The sequence below is a fragment of the Hemibagrus wyckioides genome, linkage group LG04 (assembly GCF_019097595.1).
Source record: "Hemibagrus wyckioides isolate EC202008001 linkage group LG04, SWU_Hwy_1.0, whole genome shotgun sequence".
In the NCBI taxonomy this organism is placed as follows: Eukaryota; Metazoa; Chordata; class Actinopteri; order Siluriformes; family Bagridae; genus Hemibagrus; species Hemibagrus wyckioides.
The window spans coordinates 1,340,703-1,367,723 of NC_080713.1; the positions used below are offsets into that span (position 1 = coordinate 1,340,703).

The 27,021-nt window shown below is 39.8% G+C and overlaps 2 protein-coding genes across 2 annotated transcripts; both read right to left on the reverse strand.

Annotated features, from left to right (window-relative positions):
* Positions 1-10,522: 10,522 nt before the first annotated feature.
* LOC131351986 (snaclec agglucetin subunit alpha-2-like) lies at positions 10,523-11,524 on the reverse strand. Its single transcript, XM_058387774.1, has 2 exons — positions 10,747-11,524; positions 10,523-10,631 (listed from the first exon to the last, which is right to left on the reverse strand). The coding sequence occupies exons 1-2, from the start codon at positions 11,469-11,471 to the stop codon at positions 10,628-10,630; spliced, it is 729 nt and encodes a 242-aa protein (XP_058243757.1). The 5' UTR covers positions 11,472-11,524; the 3' UTR covers positions 10,523-10,627.
* A 9,132-nt stretch (positions 11,525-20,656) lies between these two features.
* On the reverse strand, positions 20,657-21,676 carry LOC131351987 (snaclec agglucetin subunit alpha-2-like). The gene is made up of 2 exons (XM_058387775.1): positions 20,915-21,676; positions 20,657-20,786 (listed from the first exon to the last, which is right to left on the reverse strand). Exons 1-2 carry the CDS (start codon positions 21,637-21,639, stop codon positions 20,783-20,785), a joined length of 729 nt encoding a protein of 242 aa, XP_058243758.1. The 5' UTR covers positions 21,640-21,676; the 3' UTR covers positions 20,657-20,782.
* Between the last annotated feature and the right edge of the window lie 5,345 nt (positions 21,677-27,021).

Here is a 27,021-nt window from a genome sequence, read left to right on the forward strand (position 1 = left end):
CTTAACAGCTATTTTGTTCGCTTTGAGACCACCAGCCACTGGCACCTGCACACACTGTACCACAACGACTCCGACTCCAACTCCATACCTCTCTCTTTCCAGGAATATGAGGTGAGGAGGATGCTGAGAGCAGTAAACCCCAGGAAAGCTGTTGGACCTGATGGCATCCCGGGCGCAGTGGTTAAAGCGTGCGCAGATCAGTTGGCAGGGATACTCACCAAGTTGTTTAATCTCTCCCTGACACATGCCATTGTCCCGCGTTGCCTGAAGGCTGCCACCATTATCCCCATCGCAAAAAAAACAAACATAGACAGTCTCAATGATTACAGACCCATAGCCCTTACATCTGTCATCATGAAGTGTTTTGAGCGACTAATCTCTCAGCACATCAGTCTCCCGCCCTCTTTTGACCACCACCAGATTTGCTTATAGAGCAAACCGATCCACGGAGGACGCTGTCGCCATTACACTTCATAGAGCGCTGTGTCATCTAGAAACCTGAAAGATCTATGTGAGGATGCTCTTCGTGGACTACAGCTCAGCATTCAATACCATCATCCCGGACATACTGGTCGCCAAACTGTCCACTCTTCAGGTCCCCTCCCCCACCTGCACCTGGATTAAACACTTCCTCACAAACAGACCACAGTCTGTCAGACTCTGCCCCTACCTCTCCACCACGCTCACACTCAGCACTGGATCCCCTCAAGGCTGTGTGCTGAGCCCTCTATTATATGCCCTGTACACTTATGACAGTACTCCATCCCACCTAAACAATACTATCATCAAGTTTGCGGATGATACCACCATGGTTGGGCTCATCTCCGGAGGGGATGAGACGGCATACAGGGCTGAAGTAGAGAACCTGTCCACCTGGTGCTCACGGAATAATCTGACACTGAATGTACATAAAACTAAAGAACTAATTATGGACTTCAGAAAAAACAGACAGGACCATGCCCCCCTTCTCATCAATGGAGAACGTGTGGAAACTGTCTCCAACATCAGATTCTTGGGCACCCACATCTCAGCTGACCTCTCCTGGACTCCCAACATCAAGGCCTTGGTGAAGAAAGCTCAGCAGCGGGTGCATTTCCTGTGGGTCCTCAGGAAGGACAACGTGGACAAAAAGCTGCTGATGGCTTTCTATCATGCCTCCGTGGAGAGCACACTGACATACTGTCTGGGTGTGTGGTATGCAGGCTCCACAGCTGAGGACAGGAAAACTGTGCAGAGGGTGATAAACACAGCTCAAGATGACATATCCAGGTCTCGCTGCCTCAGGAAAATCTAGGCCATCGCAGGAGACTCCTCACATCCTGCTCATCACCTGTTTGACCTGTTGCTGTCAGGACGGCGTTTCAATAAAGTCTCGCACCACCAGACTAACAAACAGCTTCTTTCCCTGGGCCATCCGGACTGCAAATATTCACTAATCACTGAACACTCACACACACACACACATTTTACACACCCTACCTCATTAAATGTATGTATTGTATTGTAAATTTGTATGCTCTTTTTAATTGTTTGTAAGGTTAACTATTTATTTGCATCTTATCCATTTTATTCAATGCGCTGGTTTTGAGAAGAGTAACCACAGTTTCGTTGTACTTCTTGTGCAATGACAATAAAGTCTATTCTATTCTATTCTATTCTATTCATAGAATTTTAAACCTAGTTAAATATTAGTAAAGAAAGCTTAAAATTCAATTCAATTCAATTTTATTTGTATAGCGCTTTTAACAAAGAGCATTGTCTCAAAGCAGCTTTACATGAGAAACCACATAAGAAAACAACAAACATATAAACAGACAGACAGACAGACAGACAGTCCTACATGTTATCCCAAGTGAGCAAGCCTGAGGTGACTGAGGCGACTGTGGCAAGGAAAAACTCCCTTAGATGGTATGAGGAAGAAACCTTGAGAGGAACCAGACTCAAAAGGGAACCCATCCTCATTTGGGTGACAATTGTGTGATGCAGATACAGCATTTGTATAGTGTTATGTAAATCAATAAGGAGGTTGTTGTCCATGTCGCTGCTTGAATATCCCAATCCTCACAAGCAGAACCCGGCTGGAGCTGGTCCATCTCCGGATGCCACTGGAGCCGGCACAGTCTCTGTATGCCTTGGGATGGGTAGAAGGGAAACAATGGAACAGCATTAGCGTAGCTGCTGTTCATAATATTAGCAGTACTAGCTGAATGTGCATTTAATCAGATGTACTTGGGCACAAGGTTATGGGATGTGTTAGATGTATGCCAGGCTGAAGAGATAAGTCTTTAGTCTACATTTAAACTGGGAGACTGTGTCTGAGCCCCGAACACTGTCAGGAAGACTATTCCAAAGTTTAGGAGCTAAATACGAAAATGCTCTACCCCCTTTTGTGGACTTTGATATTCTGGGAACTACTAGAAGTCTGGAATTTTGTGATCTTAAAGAGCCTGGTTGATTGTAACGTGTTAGAAGACTGGATAGATAGGTGGGAGCTAAACCAATTAGAGCCTTGTATGTGAGTAGAGCTAGTTTATAGTCAATTCTAAACTTCACAGGTAGCCAGTGCAGGGATGATAATATTGGGGTTATATGATCAAATTTTCTTGATCTGGTAAGAACTCTGGTGGCTGCATTCTGGACTAACTGTAGCTTAATAAATAATAGATGATTACTGTCACATGGACCCAGGAACAGAGACAGGAGAGCTGATGGTGAGTCAAGTGACAGTGTCTTTATTGTGAATCCAAAAACAGTGCAGACTGGTGAAGAACTGAAAAGACGTAACTTAAAAAGTCTTATCTGTGTGGTGCAATGAGATCGCGGTCTCTGGGAACAGGACGGTCGGGATGGTGCTGATGGAACTTGGAGAGTAGTGAAGGGTCGAGAATGTCGTCTCGGTCCACCCACGATCTCTCCTCCAGTCCGTACCCCTCCCAGTCGACCAGATATTGAAGGCGTCCGGAGGCATCTCGCCGTCTGGAGTTTATGACCTCCCGGACCTGGAAGATGGTGTCATCGCGGTCGACTTTGGACGGAGGGAGTACCTCAGGTTCTGTGGATGCAGGAAGAACAGAATCAGTAAAAGGTTTTAACAGGGAAACATGGAAGGTAGAAGAGATACGGTAGTGCCGAGGGAGCTGGAGCTCATAGGACGTTGACTTGTTTTTTGACGGTGAAGGGTCCTATGTAGCATTGACTCAGCTTCCTGCAGGGCAGTTGTAGGCAGATATTCCTAGTAGAGGGCCAGACCATATCGCCTGCCTGATACCGGGGTGCATCTCGCCGATGGGTATCGGCCTGGCTCTTGTGGCGACAGATTGCCCTTTGCAGGTGGACATGGGCTGATTCCTGTACCCTCTCACTCTCTCTGAACCAGAAGTCCACGGTGGGCACCTCGGCTGGCTCCCCCGTCCAAGGGAACAGCAGTGGCTGGTACCTGAGCACACACTGGAATGGAGTCAGCTGGGTCATTTCTTGGCGGAGGGAATTTTGGGCGTACTCGACCCAGGGGAGGTATTGGCTCCAGGTATGTTGGCGGTCGTGGCAGTAGGCCCTTAGATAGCGCCTGATCTCCTGAATCTTCCGCTCTGTCTGGCCGTTGGTCTGAGAGTGGTAACCTGAAGACAAGCTCACAGATACGCTGAGCCACTTGAAAAATCCTCGCCACACTCGGGAGACGAATTGGGGACCTCTATCAGACAAGATGTCTTCGGGAAGGCCGTAGTGTCTGAAGACGTTGTGGAAGAGGGCCTCGGCTGTCTCCCAGGCCAATGGAAGTCCTTTGAGTGGGACGAGTTTACAGGTTTTTGAGAATCAGTTGACGGCGACGAGGACAGTGGTGAACCCGTGAGACCTGGGTAAATCTGTGACAAAGTCGACACCTAGGTGTGACCAAGGACAACGTGGAATGGGAAGTGGTTGTAGTTTCCCTTCTGGTAGGCATCTCAGGGTAGAAACCATGGTGCAGACAGAGCATCCTGAGACAGAGACATGAACGTATCAAGGGTGTCCAGTGTGGGACTTTTTGATGTCCAGAGTGACTGGGCCCAGCGCCGTGCGTTACCGGATAGCAGCGAGAGCATGAAGGCTATCTTCGCGCTGTCTCCAGAGAATTGCTGGGGCAGCATATCAAAGTACAGCTGGCACTGCATAAGAAACCCCTGGCCTTCCGAGACCTCACCCGAATACTGTGCCGGCAGGGCCATGGGACTGGGGATGGCTGGACGGGTCAGAAAAGCCTCGCAGAGGGAGGCGACCAGGTCGGAGATTGGATCCGAAGCGGGCGGCGTTCCGGCTTCCATCTCGGAGACCATCGTGTTTGTTAGGGCTAGTATTCTGTCACACGGACCCAGGAACAGAGACAGGAGAGCTGATGGTGAGTCAAGTGACAGTGTCTTTATTGTGAATCCAAAAACAGTGCAGACTGGTGAAGAACTGAAAAGACGTAACTTAAAAAGTCTTATCTGTGTGGCGCGATGAGATCAGGGGAAACGTCCACACGGGGAGAGACGAGGTAGGAGCAGCAGCTAGTAATCCACATAGAAAGCAGCATGGATGAAACTCACGTAACGTTAATACTAGCTCGTGTGAAGAAAAGGGTGTTAAATAGTGTGTGTAAATGAGTGTCAGGTGTGGTGTCAGTACTCAGGTGATTGAGGGTGTGGTCGCGAGGCTGAGATAGGAGCCTCCGTGACAATTACATTGTGTGATGCAGCAATCTGACCCATGTTATTTAATAAAGCTTTACTAATTTGCGGAATTTTTCTAAGAGAAATTTATATAATACATCTTCTTATTAGAATAGTTGGCATCTGCAATCAAAGTGCATGATAAATTCTTACTGACATTGGGTTCAGTGGGTTCTTAAAATATTCAGACATCATCAGTTTTTATAAACTTGTTTTGTTGTGTAATATATTTAATTTAAATTGTGTATGTTCATTCTCTGCAGGTTGGTCCATTCCAGATCCCAGTCCAGGTTTTTTCCATTAATTCTGGCCAAGGTGACATTCATTTAGCCGCATTCATGGCTGTGCTTGCTTGATCCATTCCATGCTTTAGTTGTGATATTTTCTGGATTTGATTTGTGTCTATAGACACAATTAGATTGTAAACTGGATTTTCCCCTTAGTATTAAATTTGACTGTTTAGATTTGCAAATAGTCCCACTACTAGTTTGGTATTATTTATTTGCATTATTCCAAACATTGCCACATATTTACAGGTATTTACAGTTTAGCGTTTAACACTGTAATTCCCTCCACACTCACCACTAAGCTGGAGCACCTGGGACTTCCAATTTCCAATTTCCTAATTGGCAGACCACAGGCAGTAAGGATGGGCAGACAGCCTCAGATCACAGATCACAGATGGGATTAGCCTCACTCACCCTCAGCACTGGAGCCCCTCAGGGTTGTGTTCTAAGCCCCCTGCTGTACTCATTGTACACATATGACTGCTTGGCCACTACCAACTCCACCAACATCATCAAGTTTGCTAACGACACCGTTGTGGTTGGACTGATCTCCGACAACAATGAGACAGCCTACCTGGAGGAGATTAGGAATCTGGAGAACTGGTGCTAGAGGAACAACATCCTTCTTAAAGAGAGGAACTACCAGACCCTGGTGATCAACGAGAGCCCAGTGGAGCGAGTGGACAGGTTCAGTTACCTCGGTATTCAAGTCATGCAGGACCTGTCATGGTCCTGTCACATAAACACCTCAGACGCTTGAGACACTTTAGACTGCCCTCTAAGGTGCTTAGGAACTTTCACTCGTACACCATAGAGAGCATCCTGGCGGGAAACCTCGCAACTTGGTTCGGGAACAGATGAGGGTGGTGCAATCAGCTGAGCGCATCATCCGTACCAAGCTCCCTGACCTGCACTCAATCTACAACAAGCGGTATTGGACCAAGGCCAGGAAGATTGTGAAGGACCTCAGCCACCCCAATAATGGACTGTTCTCTCTGTTGAGGTCAGGAATGTGCCTCTGCTCCCTGAAGGCCAACACAGAGAGACTGAGGAGAAGCTTCTTCCCTTAGGCTATACGGTCTCTCAACCAGAACTCCACATAGGACTCAACTGATTGGACTTGTTATGTTTCTTTCACACGTGTTGCAACACACCAATACCAAACACTCTGTACATTTGAACATTTGCACATTTGGACATTGCCGGACTGAAGTACAATAAACATAAAACATATATGTTGCACATTTCTGCTCACATGAAACACATGAAAAGAAAACTACTGTGCACATGAAAAGAAAACTACTGTGCACAATTGCACTCCTAAGACCTGAGCTTACATTTTATATTTCTTTTACCTATTGGGGGTTAGGAGGAACCAATAAATATAATAACCAGATATTATCTTTGAACATGAAGCCACTTATTTTTGTGTACAACAGGTTCCAGTTACAAAGAATTAAGTATTATGGTGCACACAACCAAAAATGTTATGTCCTCATATGAGGACGCCAGGTCTTAGGAGGTTAAAGATGGACAATAACACTGCTGCTCATCATCTCATTTCACTCCATGACCACCCCATACTGCTGCTGTATGCACATTGCCCATTTTCAAAGCCAAAGTCAAAGAAGCATTATTGTCACTTCAGCCATATATATCAGATGCAGTACACAGTGAAGTGAAACAGCGTTCACAGAATACAGACAAAGTACAGAGACGCAGACAAACATAGAGCTATGACATAGAGATAAAAAAATTATTTTTTTATCTCTTTAAAAATTAAAATTAAACTAATTTCCACACACATTATACAGTTCATTTATTACAGTTGTACTTTTTACATTTTTATACATATTTCTACAGATGTCTACTTATACCTTATTTTATTTTATTTCCTTTGGCATTTTACGTCCTTGTTCCTTTCTCCTTTTCAAGGGTCCAAAAAAAAAAACCAGTCCTGTAAGCATTTCACTGTATCTCACACTGTGTAGGATTGTGTATGTGACAAATAAAAATTGGAATTTGAAGGTAGTAAGGGTTGTGTTTTGGTAACAGAGGTTAGGGAAAAGATGTATGATATATTTTGAACATATCTCAGCAAAAAGCTTCCCTGATATAAGTAGAGGCAAAGGCAGTGGCAGCAGCATCTCAGACTTCTTCCCAGAGATAACCCAAAAATTCTAACAATTTATCTTTTGTTTAGGTTAGTTAGTTTTTGTTTGGGTTTCTTTGGTCTTGGTCCATCCCCAGTTTCCTTAGCTTTTATTGTTATTTTTACGTTTTTAAAGGTTTTTATTTATGCTCCTTTGCTTCAAAATTACTATGCTCCAGTACACCAAGACAGATTCCTTGTACGTACATGTTAAATCCACAATACCTGCTAATAAATGTGATTTGATTCAAGGCAATGAACTGAAAACATCAGCATAGTGTGTATATTCACAGTTAGCAAGGGTGCAACTGCCATTTCTGTTGAATGTGGGTTTTTGGTCTCTGTTTTTGATAAGGGAGTTTAGGAAAGAAATTTGCCTTTTGTTTGTGTTTTCTTACATAGGTGAGTTTGCCGAGTTCAGGCTGCATGACTTTTCAGTCGCCGACTAGTTTTACAAAATTAAGGTAAGCGGAGCTCGTGCACGGGATTGACAGTCGTGCATTGTGAATAACCAAAAACTCGATCTGACCTAGTCACTGATGAGTCGCGGACTCCTGTGAAATATTTGGCATGCTAAATAGTTTGACCTGTCTGCGACTCAAAGTCGTGCAGTGTGAAAGGAGCTCTGACTGAAACATACTTCGGCGATGACCTACAGCCAATGAGAGCGAGATGCAGGGCAGTGATCAGTTCAGGGAGGAGTTATAGACCACATTTCTTTGGTTGGAGCACAGTATTATAGTTTAATAGATTTTATAGGTTTTTATCAGACAAAAATATCTTAAATATAGTTATATCAGAATAAATAAGCTTTACAATTACATCAAACAGAAATAAAGCAGAAATATTTGCTTAACCAGCTGCATCAGCAGTAGCACATTGCAAAATTATTCCTTTGTTCAATTCTACAGAACACACAATCCTTGTTCCCCACACTGACCATTTGGCTCATGAACTTTTTGCGAGGTACCATTTCCAGTCTCACGGGAGAACTCTGACATCAGGTGTGATTTTGTGTTATTTCCTTATTATTTTTGGCGTACGTTTGGTTGTGAAACAGTTTGTGGACCAGACAGAGTTGTCGGAGATCCTTCCTATTGAGAAGTCATGTAGTGTGAAAGCTCCTGTCGCCGATCCATCGTGCGATGTGAACACAGCAGCAACTGAACGTTACCCTAGATAGTCGTGCAGAGTGAAAGCAACAGTGATTTGATCACTCTGAAAATCATGCTGTGTGAACCCAGCATTAGTTCCCCAAAACAGCATTTCTTGGTGCTGTTTTGGCCTTGGTCCACCCTAAAGTTTTTCTTGGTTTCTTTAAGGTTTACATCAACTAAAAAACTGTAAATATTTAATATATCACTGAGTTCTTCTGTGTGTGTGTGTGTGTGTGCTAAAACACAAAAATATCTTGTCAGCGAAGTATTCCAACAGAAGAAGAGTCTCAAGGTAAAAGGTTTCAATTATTCCAAAGGCTAAAGCAGCAGAAGTGTTTCTTATTAGCAGAACTAGTTACAAGCAGGTAAACTGTGAAACAGGATGCTTAAATACACACAAAGAAATTAGACACAGGTGACAGCACTAACACTAAAATAGACAGAGGGAATACAACATGAGGGAACAATGACCTCTACTGGCCAAAACACAGAATAGTGAGTCCAAAACCATGACCTATTGTGCGCGCCAGTAAACATCAAATCCAGAAGGTCTGGCACACCTCTGTTACAACACTGCACACAGTCACAATGTCCCTGTTTTCAAGGTACTCAAAGTATTTCTCTCTATCCATGTGACCCATTAGCAATAGCAGAGAGTCAATTTCTCTAGTTTTTTCTTTTGTCTAGACATGTATTAGAGATGCACTGTATATTGTTGGTCTTTCCGCAGCCTTTTGTGACTCTGACAGGATCCCAGCATGTAAATAAATGTGAATAAGGTAGGCAAGAAAAGATTTGCATCAACTCACATACTTGTGGTCCAATTTGCATGCTTTCATAGAGTAAGTTCTAAGGGTTCCATGGAAGACTAAGGGTTCTTAGCCTGCCTAGAGTGTTCTACTGAATGTGGAAATTCTGACTGGGAAATGATTTATTGTGGCATTCTAACTAGAACAAACAAAATCAAAGGTTCTCTTGTAGGACAAGCTGAAGAGCCTTTAAGGGTTCTAGATTGAACATTTTAAAGAGATTCAAAGGTTTAAAGGGTTGAACTTATTATCAACTATTATAACCATGATTCCTTAATAGTTCTGTGCAGGACCCTATGAAATTGAGTTTTCCTGATCAGTGTGCTGCGGCTCTGCCTGCTGGAACAGACTCATTACAGCAGCAGGTGTTCGGTTAGTTATGGGTGCATGGAATAAATATCTGGAGGTTTACAAGGTTCCTATCTGGGAATTTTAACTAATTCTACATAAAGAAGTTCTAGCTGTTATTTTAATATTTCCAGCTCCTTTAGGCTTTTTTTTTTTAAAAAGGTTTTGTGTTTTATCTCCCAAGATATTCGACACATATACAGCTTCATAAAATGTGTTTAATGTAATTCACTATAACACAGTCTTCTTATTATGACTGTGTAATAGTGTTAATAATTCTGTACAAATGGTCTTCATTATTGTATCAGGTATATTTGAGACAATATATATAACTGATATTTTGCAGCAGAACCAATCCAGCTCTAACAACTGCAATGCAGAAAGCATTCTATTGTTCTTTGTCATAAGAATCCACATCTTTCTCTTAAATGTAATTATTAAACATTTTCAAGTTATTAAATTTGTTAAAGATATTAATTCTGACACTGTACAGTGAGATCACTGTCTCAGATCCCAGAATATCCACACACTGTATGTGTACAGATCATATGCAGAGGTTTTCACCAATCATGACAAATTCTTTCCACATGAAGTGTTTATTATATCCTGAACTTGGAAGCAGTTTTTAATAGTGCAGATATTCAACAAGATAAAAAGTAAAAAATCTTCTTCTTCTTCTTCTTCTTCTTCTTCTTCTTCTTCTTTGGGCTTTTCCCTTCAGGGGTCGCCACAGCAAATCATCTCTCTCCACCTATCTTCTGCATCCTCAACACTTAGACCCACTAGCTTCATATCCTCATTTATTACATCCATAAGATAAAAAGTTATAAATAAATGTGAGAAACACAAGCTAGAAATAAATAAAAACTTGTAGAATACATAAATATTTATAAAGAAAAGCTTTTTAGTCACAATAATAATGAAATAAAGTTCTAAGATATTTTAGATTAATTAGTGAGGGAAAATCCATTTTAAATACAAACTAATTTTTGGTATTATTAATATTAATAATTTATGATTCTTAGCAATAATTAAAAGTTCCTTAGTATTTAAAGCCCACTGAATTATTTGTAAAAAAAAAAAAAAAATCAATTTTTTTTTTATTTTTATTAATTAATAGATGATTATTTTGTGTGATGTAGTATACAGTATAATCTTCCTGAGGGAGATGTGTACTTGTGTAAAATCACCTGTTCAGAAAAAGAGAGAACATAGTAAGATATCATACATTTTACAAACTGAGACTTTTTCATGACTGTAAATCTTCAATCATGATTTCTTTTTATTTATGATTTTTTTACTCACTTCCAGTAGCAGATGAAGTTCAGCCTCTCGTTGCAGTTCTGGTTGTTCAAGGTGTTTGTCATGGTGTTGAGAGCTCCACAACTGTAAGATTGAACTGGACATGAAGGCATTGAGACCAGGCTCCTCGGCTGCTCCCCGCTCACCCAGAACCATTGTCCATTCACGAAGCGCAGGCCGGTCCACACGCTCTCTGTCTCCATCTCCACCGTCCCATTTATCAGCTGCTGCAGGCTCGACTCAGAGGTCACAGAGACCAAACCAGTGTAATTAGTCCTGCAGAACTCCTGAGCCTCTTCCCAGGTCTTCTTCTCCCTCACCAGGATCAGGAACCGATAGCAATAAAACGTCCTATTATTTGCACAGTTGTAGTTTGGAACAAATCCATAGTTAGATGATGTGACAACACAATTGGACTGGAATGTTCCAAGAAAAACTGAGTTATTAAACCAGTTTGGTAAAGAAAATGGCTCTCCATCAGACCATGTCCAGATGCCTGATTTTCTGTACAGCCCGGTCCAACTTCTATAAGCAGAGCTTCCTGATTGTAAAAGTAGTTTGTTTTCTGCCAAAGAGGTGACAGTAGCCAGATCTCTGTAATTTTTTCTGCAATATGACTGAGCACTAAGCCAATTTAATGCAGTGCTGCTGTAAATATATTGTCTTATCAGACCTACGGCCACACCACAACCCACTGCCAGCAGGAAAATAAGAAAGATTGATTTCATCTCTACTCTGAAGCGTTGGTAAGTCTCTACACAATGTCCTTACTTGGTCCAATGTCCAGTGACTCGCACTCATACTCATTTTCATCACATTTAAAAACATGCAAAAGCAAAATAAACAAAGATCCTTAAAAGGAGAAAGAAAACACAGTGCAAAAGTACAAAATAAATCAAATTTCGTAAGTCTGGAACTGACGCACAATCTGGCCCACATTATTTAACAAAGCTTTACTAATTTGCTGAATTTTACTAAGAGAAATTTATATAATAATTTTTTATTTGAATAGTTGGATCATAAAATCCAACTTTATTAACATGACATGTACAGTGGGTTCTGAAACTATTCAGACAACTATTCTGCACATCAGGTTTTTTTGTGTTTTGTTGTGTAATAAATTGTGTATGTTCAGTCTCTGCAGGTTGGTCCATTCCATTTTATTGATTAATTCTGCCGCTGCTCCATCGGCCAAGGTGACGTTCATATGGCTGCATTGGTGGATGTGCTTGCTTGATCCATTCCATGTTTTTGTTGTGATATTTTCTAGATTTGAATTGTGTCTAGCCGAGTTTATAAGCTCAATTTAGTTGTTTAGATTTGCAAGTTATCGCATGACTAGTTTTGTAAATATTGTATTTGCGTTATTTGAAATGTCATCACATATTTACATGAAGTAAGCATGCAACTGTCATTACTGTTGGGAGCTGGTTTTTGGTCTCTCTTTTTGAAAAAGGGTTTAGGAAAGAGATCTATCTTTCATTCATGTTTTCCACTGTAGGGAATTTCTCCCTGGTTTCTTCTTCTTGAGGCACCATTTACTCATTCCATGCCAATTAACATACACTATATTGCCAAAAGTATTCGCTCACCTGCCTTGACTCGCATATGAACTTAAGTGACATCCCATTCCTAATCCATAGGGTTCAATATGACGTCGGTCCACCCTTTGCAGCTATAACAGCTTCAACTCTTCTGGGAAGGCTGTCCACAAGGTTTAGGAGTGTGTTTATGGGAATTTTTGACCATTCTTATAGAAGCGCATTTGTGAGGTCACACACTGATGTTGGATGAGAAGGTCTGGCTCTCAGTCTCCGCTCTAATTCATCCCAAAGGTGTTCTATCGGGTTGAGGTCAGGACTCTGTGCAGGACAGTCAAGTTCCTCCACACCAAACTCCCTCATCCATGTCTTTATGGACCTTGCTTTGGTCACTGGTGCACAGTCATGTTGGAAGAGGAAGGGGCCAGCTCCAAACTGTTCCCACAAAGTTGGGAGCATGGAATTGTCCAAAATGTATTGGTATGCTGAAGCATTCAGAGTTCCTTTCACTGGAACTAAGGGGCCAAGCCCAGCTCCTGAAAAACAACCCCACACCATAATCCCCCCTCCACCAAACTTTACACTTGGCACAATGCAGTCAGACAAGTACCGTTCTCCTGGCAACCGGCAAACCCAGACTCGTCCATCAGATTGCCAGATGGAGAAGCGTGATTCGTCACTCCAGAGAACGCGTCTCCACTGCTCTAGAGTCCAGTGGCGGCGTGCTTTACACCACTGCATCCGACGCTTTGCATTGCACTTGGTGATGTATGGCTTGGATGCAGCTGCTCGGCCATGGAAACCCATTCCATAAAGCTCTCTGCGCACTGTTCTTCAGCTAATCCGAAGGCCACATGAAGTTTGGAGGTCTGTAGCGATTGACTCTGCAGAAAGTTGGCGACCTCTTCGCACTATGCGCCTCAGCATCCGCTGACCCCGCTCCGTCAGTTTACGTGGCCTACCACTTCGTGGCTGAGTTGCTGTCGTTCCCAAACACTTCCACGTTCTTATAATACAGCTGACAGTTGACTGTGGAATATTTAAGAGCGAGGAAATTTCACGACTGGATTTGTTGCACAGGTGGCATCCTATCACAGTTCCACGCTGGAATTCACTGAGCTCCTGAGAGCGACCCATTCTTTCACAAATGTTTGTAAAAACAGTCTGCATGCCTAGGTGCTTGATTTTATACACCTGTGGCCATGGAAGTGATTGGAACACCTGATTCTGATTATTTGGATGGGTGAGCGAATACTTATGGCAATATAGTGTACATAACCCTAACCCTAGACTGCATCATAACAGAATTGGGGGCTAACTAGAATAATTAACAACAATATTTGTTGTTCCTGTTAATTTTTGTTTGTTTTGTTCTGGTTCTTCCACATCTTTCCTCCAGAATTGGTATGACCAGTACAAATCCTGCAGCAGGTTTTGAGAGACGTTGATTCAGTTCTTTATTTTAGTAGTGTGCTACCTTTCCTGAGGCTTCTTAGTTTGTCCACAGATGTTAAACCTCTCCAAACCTTTTGCAAGGACAAAGCAGTGGACCAGGCAGACTGTGAGAGATCTTCAGGCATGCTTGGACTGTACTTATTGAATGTATTCAGGACTGCTACCAGTAGTCTGGATGAGTACACAGCGGCTGTAATGTCATACAAAAGCTTCTGTGAGAATGGCTGAGTGAGTTACAATTACGCACCAGTATGAGTTACTGTCAGGAGAGGGCACCTCCATAGGAGTCCAAAAGTCAGATCCAAATGCAGGGGTAGCATATCAAACTGGGGATTTATTAAAACAACAGAACAATAAACATATAGAAACAGTGGGGGAAAAGCTAGATAACAGAAATAACAAAAATAACAAACAAAAAACCAAAGCATGAAAACAGGAGACAAAAAAAAAACAGGAGGCAAAAACAAGGACTCAGCAAAACAAAAACACAAGACAGCAAGAATATACAGGGAGGGCAATCAATGTGACATAAGTAGCAGGTGTGTAGAGGCAGGACGGAATTAAGGTTAAGGTGGGGCAATCACATGTGAGCACAGGACGCAAACAAAAATACATGGCACAAGACACACACAAAGCAGCTGAACCAGACTGTGTCTCTCCATCCACCATGAAGTACAGTGCAGGTCTCCAGTGTTTACAGACATCTTTAACAGCTCACTGGAGGTATGCTATGTACCAGCCTGGTTCTGGAAAAACTCCTCAATCATCCCCAAAAAACCCAAGATCAAACTTTATAATTACAGTCCTGTTGCTCTGACATCTGTGGTAATGAAGCCCGTTGCTTTATGTTGTCCCAGCTCAAATCCATCGTAGACCCTCTCCTGGACCCCCTGCAGTGAGCCTGCAGAGTGAACAGGTCTGTAGATGATGCAATTAACATGGCCCTCCACTTCATCCTCCAGCACCTGGACTCCCCAAGAACCCCAAGATGCCAGGTTTCTGATTGTGGATATCAGCTCTGCTTTCAATATAATCATTCAACTTCTGCTACAGGACAAGCTCGCCCAGCTGAGTGTGCCTGATTCCACTTGTAGGTGGCTCACAGACTTCCTGACTGACAAAAGGCAGCAGGTGAGACTTGGAAAACATGTCTCTGACTCCTGGACCACCGTTATTGGTTCCCCCCAAAGCTGTGTTCTTTCTCCTCTACTCTTTCTTCTCCACTCCCCTACACCAACAGCTACACCTTCAGTCGCCCGTCCAACAAACCACTGAAGTTCACAGACGATAACACCATCATTTGGCTCATCTCTGAAAAAGATAAGTATGCCTACAGGTGACCTGGTGCAGTCAGAATAACCTGGAGCTTAATGCTGTGGTAACAGTGGAGATGGACATTAGCAAGAACCCAGCTCCTCCTGCACCCAACATCCTGTGTGACTTCCAGGTTGATACTGAGGTCTCCTTCCACTTCCTGCGAACCATCATGACCCAGGATCTAAAATGGGTGCTGCACATTAACTCTTCATAACCCTGGATCCTGAAGTGGGCATTTAAGATTGTGGCTGACCCCTCTCACCCTGGACAAGAGCTTTTCAAGCCACTCCCCTTCCGGCAAAAGGCTGCCACTTTTCTGCACATTAAATTCAAAATTCAAATTCACATTTTATTTGTCACATAAATGTCACACGACATGTAGTGGAATGCTTGTACGACTGACTTCCTACAATAATGTATAGTTAATGTTTCATTTGCACTGTATGGAGCATTTACACTGTAGTGCTTGCACTGGTCTGCTTTTGCATATCATGCACTTTAACACAGTTAAAGGTCCTTTATATTTATGTTCCTTTGCTTCATAATTACTATACACCAGTACACCAAGACAAATTCCTTGCACATGTTAAACCCACAATAAATGCCTGCCAATAAATGTGATTTTAATTCAAGGCAATGAACTGAAAATATCATCATAGTGTGTATATTCACAGTTAGCAAGGTTGCAACTGCCATTTCTATTAAGCATGGGTTTTAGTTAATGTTTTTGTTAAGGGAATTTAGGAAAGAGATTTATCTTTTGTTTGTGTTTTCTTATGTAGGCAAGCTAGTTCTCAAAAACACAATTTTTGTTTTGGCCTGGCCTAACTTTTTTTTGTTCAAAGTCTTTTTATTGATGTTTTACATAATATAAAAACACTTTCAAAAAGAAAAACAGGATATACACACATATAGAGAAAAAATGGAGGAAAAGAAAGGGAAAAAAAAAGACAAGATTAACCAGCAAACATTAAATTTGGATCCATTCGCTCTATATATGTCAGCACTGGCTGCCAAATAGAGAAAAAAGTTTGACTGCAGACTTTAGTGGAATAACAAATCTTCTCTAATGTAAGGTGATACATAAGATCCCTAATCCATAGACAAAAAGTAGGTGGTGATTTGTCCTTCCATTTACACTATATAAGACGTCTAGCAATTAAAGTTAAAAAAAGAAATCATATTTTTTGTATTATTATCTAAATTGAGTTCTGTAGTTAGACCAAATATTGCAAGAAAAGGAGAAGGATTAACAGGTAGATACAGAACTTCTGAAAGAAAATTAAATATTAATTGGCAGAAATTTACAAGCTTAGAACATGACCAAAACACGTGTGTGTGATTAGGCTCAATATTACACCTATTACACAAAGAGTTTATATTTGGTGAAAATGTTGCTAATTTTGCTTTTGTCCAATGTAGGTGGTGAACCACTTTAAACTGAATAACTGTATGTTGTAGACAAATTGAAGTTGAATGAATCTTATTAGTAATATCTTGCCATGTTTCCTCTGAAAAAATCAAATTGAGTTCACTTTCCCATTGTTGCTTTGATTTTGTTAAGGATGTTAAATTTGGTAAATATCTAAAGAAATGTGTTTTTGGAATGTTATATTTTGCTATTATTTGATGAAATGACAATAAAGCTAAGCTCACTGTAGAGATCTTTCAATGTAGTAAGTCCTTTCTCTACCCAACAATTAAAAGCAGCATCTGTAATTGAAGGAAAAAACATATGATTTCTCATGATAGGAGCTGAGAGGTCAGTAAGCAACCTCAGTCAGTAATCATAAAGAATATTTAAGAGCCGATGTACGCTAAAAAAACAACTGTCGATGTTTAATAAATCCAGTTTGGCCGATGGATATAACAGATGGCAGAACATTTTCTAACCTACGAGCTAACATTTTAGCCAGAATTTTACTGTCCACATTGAGAAGGGAAATGGGGCGATAAGAGCCACAGTCGAGAGTTTTTTTCTTCTTGAAAATAAGTGATATGATTGCTTGTCGCATTGTTGGAGGCAGAGAACCAGAAGAAAAAGATACCTTAAATACGCTTAATAATAATGGAGCCAACTCATACTTAAACTTTTTATAAAATTCACTTGGAAACCCATCAGGGCCAGGTGACTTCACATTTTGCATTGACATTATTGAGGCGTTTATTTCTTCAACTGAAAAAGGGCTTTCAAGTTCAGCTGCAGTCTCACTATCAACTGAATGTATAGTAATCTTATCAAAAAATGATGAGATCAAATTCTTATCTTTATGAGATTCTGAAGTATATCATTCTGTGTAGAACTCATAAAAACAATGGTTGATCTGTGAATATTCAGTACATTTATGGCCTAATTTATCTTTTATTTGAATTATAGTACGATCTGCTGTCATTTGTCTCAGTTGATGAGCTAAAACTCATCAGTCTTCTCACCATGTTCACATGTTCTATAACGTGTTTTGTTCATCAAGTTCTCAATACATTTAATACTTAAAAGATTATATTACATTTGAAGTGATAATCTTTGTGTATTTAGGGAGGGTGATGGTGTAAGCGCCAGGGTAGCATCTAATTTTAGTATAGCATTTATTAATTTCTCAAGTCTGGCTGTTTGTATTTTCCTAATGTGGGAACTATAAGTTATTATTTCTCCTCTTAAGTATGTGTAACCTTAGTTGTGCATTGATTTATGTTATTTATTATCATATGAAGTACACCCATGAGGTATTTATTTATTTATGTGTTTTAATTTAGAATTGAATATTATTTAATTGTTATTTATAGCACGTTATTATTTTGTCTCCCTGCCTGTGTGACATTTGATTTTTGCTTGTTGTGTTGGTTTTGTTAAAAGGGAACTAACAAGTTATCTGCCTGGGTTTCCAGTTGTTGTAACACAAGGTGAGGGAGAAGTGCATGGGAAAGTTTATGTCTGTCTTGCCGTTTGGCCAAATAAAATAAGTTGTTGCAACTCAGCTGTAGCCCACTTATTACCCATAGCCAGAAAGAGACTGGTGAATATTTTAAATAAGTCTAGAAAGTTGGGTTATGGAGTGGTGGCAGAGGCGTTTATTTTTTTTTCCCTCCTAAGTTTTGGATTAATTAGCCAAGGCATTCAACAAGTTTTTTTTTTTTCACCACGGAAAATGGCTGCAGTGCGCTCCATGAATTGTTTTGTGCATTTCTCTGGACTTTCACACAATTACTCGGGCAGTGGCTGAAGTAGAAAGGCAGACCATATATTTTTCGTTGAACGTTGCGAGTTGGACAGTACTTTAAACATGTCGCTGTGGTCGTCAGTGGATAGTGTTGATGACGGCGATGTTCTTGCTGATAATGACGGTGTGCATGGCGCCCATCTGCTGGACTTCTCGATGTGGTTAAACAGCTCTCAGAAGATGTTCGTGCACTTGGGTGACATTGTACCCATTCTGTTAGTTACTGTTCTCCTCATACTGACCTTGCCAGACATACGTATGACCCTGCAGTTGAACAGAGACCTGAGCGTGGGAGAGAGAGATACCCGTCTGTGTCTCCTGATCATGGTACCTACTCATTTGCACCCAGTTATCACAGATCCAACAGGTCACACAGTGATCATCTCAATGCAAAGTACTCTTCCGATCGCCACACCAGACACTACTCACCTACCCCTACGTCTTCTCTAAATCATCAACGTGAGTATCATTCTGCCAGCAGCCATGATTGTTTTCAGTACTACAGCCTGGACCGGCGGCGCTCTCCTGTCCACTCCAGGGACAGATATGTACATTATGATTTCTCCAGATACACCTCCTCTTCTCATCCCTATGATAGACGCAGATCCAGCTATGACTCCCACCAAGCCCACTCAGCCAGGGAAAGACACCTAATCCCAAAGGAGAAGGGTCATCATGTGAGTTTTACTAAAGACTTCACTGATTGGGGAAAAGAGTATTAGCGGATGCTATTTGTCTGGGCTTGTGACCGGCACAGAAGTCACTGGACTGTGACCCCCTTGGGTAGATTAGCAGTGTTACTTATTAGCAGAATTAATTACAAACAAGTAAACTAAGAAACAGGATGCTTAAATACACACAAAAAATTAGACACAGTGAAAGAACTAACACTAAAACAGACAGAGGAAATACAACATGAGGGAACAATGACCTCTACTGGCCAAAACACAGAATTGTGAGTCCAAAACCATGACCTATTGTGCGCGCCGGTAAACATCAAATCCAGAAGGTCTGGCACACCTCTGTTACAACACTGCACACAGTCACAATGTCCCTGTTTTCAAGGTACTCAAAGTGTGTCTCTTCATCCATGTGACCCATTAGCAATAGTAGAGAATTAAGTTCTCTATTATCCCTTTTGTCTTAGACGTGTATAAGTGCTGCAAAGGCGATATTTCCGCAGCCTTTTGTGACTCTGACAGGATGCCAGCATGTAAATAAGTGTGAATAAGGTAGACAAGAAAAGATTTGCGTCAACTCACATACTTGTGGTCCAATGTGCATGCTTTCATAGAGTAAGGGTTCCATGGAACACTAAGGGTTCTTAGCCTGCCTAGAGTGTTCTACTGAATGTGGAACCCTTTCTGACTGGAAAATGATTTATTGTAGCATTGTAACTAGAACAAACAAAATCAAAGGTTCTCTTGTAGGCTGAAGAGCCTTTAAGGGTTCTAGAGTTAATATTTTAAAAAGGGTTTAAACGAAATGATTCCTTAATAATTCTGAGAAAAAGCCTACAAGATAGAGTGTTTTTGATCACTGTCCTATGGCTCCCCCTGCTGGAACAGACTCATTACAGCAAAAATTTCTCCAAAAGAATATTTCCAGGTCCTTTAGGCTTTATTTTTATGGTTTTGTGGTGTTTTATCTCCGAAAGTTATTCGACAAATATACAGCTTCATAAAATGTGTTCTAGTCTTTTGATTATAACTGTGTAATACTCTTAATAATTCTATACAAATGGTCCTTTTATTGTATCAGTGTGTTTACTGTATATTTGAGACTACTGTATATGAATAATTTTGCAGCAGAATGAATCCTGCTCTAACAATTACAATGCAGAAAGCACAATCCTATTAAAATCAGTGAAAAGTTTTAATTATTTTTATTTGAATTGTACAATAATTAGATTATTAAATATTTTACGGTTATTAGACTTGTTAAAGGTATTAATTCTGACATTGTGCAGTGAGATCACTGACTCAGACCCCAGAATATTGATTCACTGGATTTGTACAGATCATATGAAGAGGTTTTCACCAATCAGGACAAATTCTTTCCACATGAACTGTTTATTATATCCTGAACTTGGCAGGAATTTTTAATAGTGCAGATATTCAACAAGATAAAAAGTTATAAATAACAGGAAAAAATAACAAAGAGAAATACTAGAATACTAATAGCTAGAACTAAATAAAAACATTTTCATAAACAAAAAAAAGCTTTTTAGTCACAATCATTAAGTCTGTAAATTAATATTTAACAGATTTATTAGTGAGGGAAATTCTATTTAAAATACAAACTAAATTTGGGTATTGTTAATCTTAATAATTTATGATAACTAGCAATAATTAACATTGAATTGCAGTTTCAGTTCTTTTCGTAGAATTTAAAACCCATTTAATTATTAGTAAAGAAATCAAAAAAAATATTAAATAATAGATGATTATTTTGTGTGATGTAGTATACAGTATAATCTTCCTGAGGGAGATGTGTACTTGTGTAAAATCACCTGTTCAGAAAAAGAGAGAACACAGTAAGACATCATACATTTTACAAACTGAGAATTTTTCATATTTGTAAATCTCAGATTTTATCTACATTCATGATTTCTTGTTGTTTCTAGATTTTTTTACTCACTTCCAGTAGCAGATGAAGTTCAGCCTCTCGTTGCAGTTCTGGTTGTTCAAGGTGTTTGTCATGGTGTTGAGAGCTCCACAACTGTAAGATTGAACTGGACATGAAGGCATTGAGACCAGGCTCCCCAGCTGCTCCCCGCTCACCCAGAACCATTTTCCATTCACGAAGCGCAGGCCGGTCCACACGCTCTCTGTCTCCATCTCCACCGTCCCATTTATCAGCTGCTGCAGGCTCGACTCAGAGGTCACAGAGACCAAACCAGTGTAATTAGTCCTGCAGAACTCCTGAGCCTCTTCCCAGGTCTTCTTCTCCTTTACCAGGATCAGGAACCGATAGCAATAAAAACTCCTTTTATTAGCACAGTTGTAGTTTGGAACAAATCCATAGTTAGATGATGTGACAACACAATCATACTGGAATATTCCAAGAAAACTTAAATAACCAAACCAGTTTGGGAAAGTAAGTGGTTCTCCATCAGACCACGTCCAGATGCTTGAATTCCTGTACAGCCCAATCCAACTTCCATAAGCAGAGCTTCCTGATTGTAAAAGTAGTTTGTTTTCAACCAAAGAGGTGACAGTAGCCAGATCTCTGTAATTTTTTCTGCAATATGACTGAGCATGAAGCCAATCTAATAAAGTGCTTTTGAAAATATATTCTCTTATCAGACCTACAGTTACACCACAACCCACCGCCAGCAGGAAAATAAAAAAGATCGATTTCATCTCTGCTCTGAAGTGTCGGTAAGAGTCTACACAATGTCTTCACATGACACAATGTCCAGTGACTCTCACAATGGCACTCACACTCATTTTCATTACATTTAAAACAATGCAAAAGCAAAATCAACAAAGATCTTTACAAGGAGAAAGACAACATGGTGCTGAAGTACAAAATAAATGAAATCTTGTAACTCTGGAACTGACACACAATCTGACCAATGTTATTTAACAAAGCTTTACTAATTTACTGAATTTTAAATTAGCTTTCAGTTTTGTTGTGTGATTTATTTAATTTAAATCATGTATGTTCAGTCTCTGCAGGTTGGTCCATTCCAGACCTCAGTCTGTATTTTTTCCATTAATTCTGCCGCTGCTCCATTGGCCAAGGTGACATTCATATGGCTGCATACATTGATGTGCTTGCTTCATCTGTTCTGTGGTTTTGTTGTGATGTTTTTTGTATTTAAACAATCTTAGATTATAATCTTTTAGATTACACGCTTTAGATTTGTAAATAGTAGCACTACTAGTTTTGCAAATATTGTATTTGTAGTGTTTCAAACATCGTCACATATTTACAGGTAATATGGATGATGTACTTTTGTGCTTTCTTTTGTGGGCAAGTTAGTTCTCCAAAAAAGCTATTTCAGCGTGTTTTTTTGGGCTTGGTCCACCCTGAAGTTCTTCTGTTTCCAGTTTCTCTGTGGTATTCTGCAGCTCACAAAACATATACATTTTATATTACATCCAAATATGTCACTTTTTGTGTGTATTGGTCTGCAAACTCTGCAACAGTTTGTTCCCTTAAGCCATCAGGCTCCTCAACACCCAGAACTGAACTGCACTGAACTGACAAGCACACACAGAAACACTCATTATATATAAATCTGTTTACAACATCCATGTAAACACGGATAATATACACATCATTTTAATGCTGTTTTACACAGCAAATTTAAATGCTGCTATTGCAAGTGTACACATGTTTACAAAACCCTTTCACTGTTTACAAAACTTTATTTGCACAATGACAAACACATCCTGTAGTCTGGTCGGCACTATTTTATGTATCTGTCTTGTAGAGTGTTGTATTGCTTGTTTGCACTGTCTGTCTTGCACTGTTTGCACTGGGTTGATGTTATGACTTCTCTCCCAGCCTTAGTGGACTCTGGGTCTGCAGTTAATCTCATTTAACCACCATTGGCTGGTTAAAGAACTAAGTCTTCCTAGGATCCCATGTGCCATTCCCCTGAGAATAACCGCCGCAAACAACCAGCCCATTGGGCACGGCTACATCACCCACCAAACCATTCCCTGCAGGTCTGCCTATTTCAAGTAGAACAACTAGTCTTCTTTATTACCCACCAACCAGATCATCCTGGGATTCCTCTGGCTCCACATACATAACCCTCAGCTTTGCATTTTTGTCTCAGTTGAACAGAATCTATTAAGGGCCTTTTACTCAGGAGTGAACTCTAGTCACTGTTCCTTACAGGTTAAACAAGAATGTTTTTGCTTTGTCATTGTTGGATTATTGTGTGTGGATTAATGAAAAAATAGACAATTTAATTCATTGTAAATTAAATCTATCACACAATAACCTCTGAAGGGTTCAGAATTCTTTCTGCACCTGCTGTAAAATTTAATGACACAAATACACCGATCAGCCATAACATTCTGAGTAGTAATAGGTGACATGAATTAAATGGTTATCTCCTCATATTGGCACCTGTGAGTGGGTGGGATATATTAGGCAGCAAGTGAACATTTTGTCCTCAAAGTTGATGTGTTAGAAGCAGGAAAAATGGACAAGTGTAGGGGAGCGAAGGCTGGCCCCGTGTGATTCGATCCAACAGACGAGCTACTGTTGCTCAAATTGCTGAAGTTAATGCTGGTTCTGATAGAAAGGTGTCAGAATACACAGTGCAGGACGGGTCAGGGCTGATTTGGCAGCAAAAGGGGGACCCATTAAGCAGGTGGTCATAATGTGAATCGTGAAATCCCCCCTTAAATTCACAGAATAATTAATTTTTCTCTCATCCATAAAAGGACTGCTGCGAATATGCTGTGTATACTTCAGGTTTTTGTTATGGTTTTCCAGTTATCCATTGAATAATCTCTAACACAGACAGACAGCTAAGCTTTTTCAGTGAGTATTAACTTTCATAACAAACACTTTTGTTTTTTAAAAACTACTAGTCACTGTAATGTTAAAGAGCACCATCAGTGTTTTAACAATTTGTAGTCTGTCTAGCTTATTGTAAATAAAATGTTTAATGTACAAACATTTTAATAAATCATAATAAATAAATGTTTATACAGTAAAGTAGTAGTAGGCCTGCATATAGGTCTGTTGAAATCACCAAATTTTGTACCCATGCAAAACAGAATCAGTGTGAATGCAATCCAAGTTCTTTTTTGCACTTCAATTTTCATGATCAAATTTCTTTTCAATGCAAATTCACATTTGTTTAACATTTGCCTAGAAACCTCCAGGATGTTACAACTGAAATTTCAAACCTGAGATACAGAGACTGATGTGGAAGATGCTGATTGAGATCAAAGTGAGTATGTTGTATATAAAATGCTTAATATTCTTGTCCTTTGAGCGATATCTTTCTTAAGGTTTCTGAATGTTATATCTGTATGTTTTATTCTTGATTTTTTTATTCTGAGACTTTGCAAAGGAGAATCAATCTGAAATGTTATTTATAGCTCTACAGCGTCTTTGCATGTTCACAACCGCAGTAAACGCCTGGCAGAGCTTCACCTGGGAAGACACTCAGCATCTGATGATGTCTAAGGGCTGACTGCATAGAATATTTTTTAAGTATTAAAAATGACATTTATTTTATTTTATTTTATTTTTTTTTATTATTATTTTTATATATTTTTGTATATGTGTGTTCTAGGGGGTGGTTTGTGTAAACAGATGAATAAAACTGCTTTAAAAAACTTAAAATCAAGAGAAACACTTTTTGTAACTGTTTAATTCTGCTTTTCCTTCAATAAAAATATATTAGAAAAAAAAGTATGAAAAATGACAATTTAATTTAAAATCATCATCAGTACTGTAATTCCCCACAGTGTTCACCCAATTTGGATGTAAATACCTTCAAATTAAAGCTAATATTCACTATTTAATTTAACTGCAATATAATATACTGTACACTTATATCATTTCATGACTCTCCGGGGTATGGCTTGATAGGATTTGTCTGGGGAGTGGAGGTTTTTCTTGAATCAGATGGCAGCCAAATTCCTGCACACTGCATCACTATCACATCCAAAAGCACCAATGAAAAATTAGGTAAATAGGGGCTTGAGTTCTTCCATGTATGCCATCAGCAGGGGAAAACAAAGCAGTTCCACAGTTTCCGAACTTATTTTTTCCCAAAATTATGCTGAAGGAAAAACAACAGAATCAGAACTGCCCAGATTGGCCTGGCACACCTCTGTAACAACAATGCACAGTCATTTTGCCTGCATTTACATTTATGTCATTTGGCACACTCCCTTATGCAGAGCGACTTACAGAAGAGCTTTGACGTCTTTATCAATAAATACATTCTGATTCTGGTTCACTCGGTCATGAACTAAGAATACCATCAATCTAAAAACTCTTTTGCGAGGGTAAGGAAAGCACACAAACAATCCAGTTTTACGTACTAGTTAACTTCAGGAAGAAGGTAGGTCTTCAGACATTGTTTGACTCACCATGTACAGATATCTAGGAGAACTTCATTCCACCAATTTGGTACCAGAAGAGAGAAGAGTCTTCCTTGGAACCTGAGAGATGGTGAGACCAGTCACACATTGTCAGAAGATATCTTGCTAGATGACAGCAACTCACAAAACATATATATTTTATATTACAACCCAATATATGACCTACATCCTAATATATGCTAGACTATTGCACTGGACACTCTGGACAAGAAAAAACCAAATTCAAAGTCAAAGAAGCTTTATTGTCACTTCAACCATATATAGCTGATGCAGTACACAGTGAAGTGAAACAACGTTCCTCCTAGACCAGAGGTGCTACACAGAACACAGACAAAGTACAGGTGATGCGGACAAACATACAACTAAACTATTCCTACAAGGTGTATATTTTAAAAGCTAAACATACAACATAAGTGCACAGGATGACAAGACAAGACAGTGCAGACAAACAAGACACATAATGCCGACTCTGTTTGACAGTGAGTGCAAAGAAGGATAGAAACAGGTTTAGAACAGTGAATATAGCAGCAGATATAATTTAGTTATAACAGATACAATTAATTAAAGTGACATGTACATGTAAACAAGATCAATGTAAAGTAATGTGTGCGTGTAAACAAGACAAATTTTGTGTGCGTGTGTGTGTGTGTGTGTGTGTGTGTGTGTGTGTGTCCGTGTCCAGCTCAGTTCAGTTCTCTGTTGAGACCAGCTCTCTGTTGTATGTGTTTGTTTCTCAAAAATCAAAATTTTAAATAATTTAAATAAAAAATGAAGTTCCCTTTATTCAGTATTTCAGTAAAATATATTTGGCAGCAATAACAGGTTCAAGTTTTCTTGGGCTCTACAAGCTTTACACGGCTGGATTTAGGAAGTTTCTCTTGTTCTGTTCATTGTTTTCACTACCTGGCCCAAAGAACTGCATTTTTGTCTCAGATGAACATAATCTATTAAAGGCCTTTTACTCAGGAGTGAGTTTAGTCACTCTTCCTTACAGGTTAAAAAGGAATGTTTTCAGTGTTTTCAATCAAATGTCTTTCCGTATCTTGTAAATATCACTTCTGGGTCTTAGCACAACGAAATATTCAGATCAGTTGTTTACTTCTTAACCGATTAAGTGATTTGTGAAATTCTTTTAGAACAATCCTTTTGTTTTTTAAAAACTTCTGGACACAGTAATGTGATTATTAGTAGCACTATCAGTGTTTAACAATATGTACTTTATTCTCTTATTGTTAATCTTATTCTAAAATAATAATAATTCTAAAATATTCTATTATATGATTAGTAGTAGGCTTGCATGTACATCTGTCAAAATCACCAAATTTTGTACCCATGCAACTGTGTGAACGCAATTCAAGTTATTTTATGCTTCAATTTTCATTTTCAAATTTCTTTTCAATGCAAATTCACATTTGTTTAAGATGCATCTAGACACTTCTAGGATTTTACAATTGAGATTTTAAACCTGAGGCACAGAGACTGATGTGGAAGATGACTCTTATGTAAGTGGAATATGTTTACACCACAGTACCACCTAGTGGATATGGATAGTTAAAAATAAGTTAAAACGCTCCACCTGAAAGGTTGGCCTATATTGCCAAAAGTATTCGCTCACCTGCCTTGACTCGCATATGAACTTAAGTGACATCCCATTCC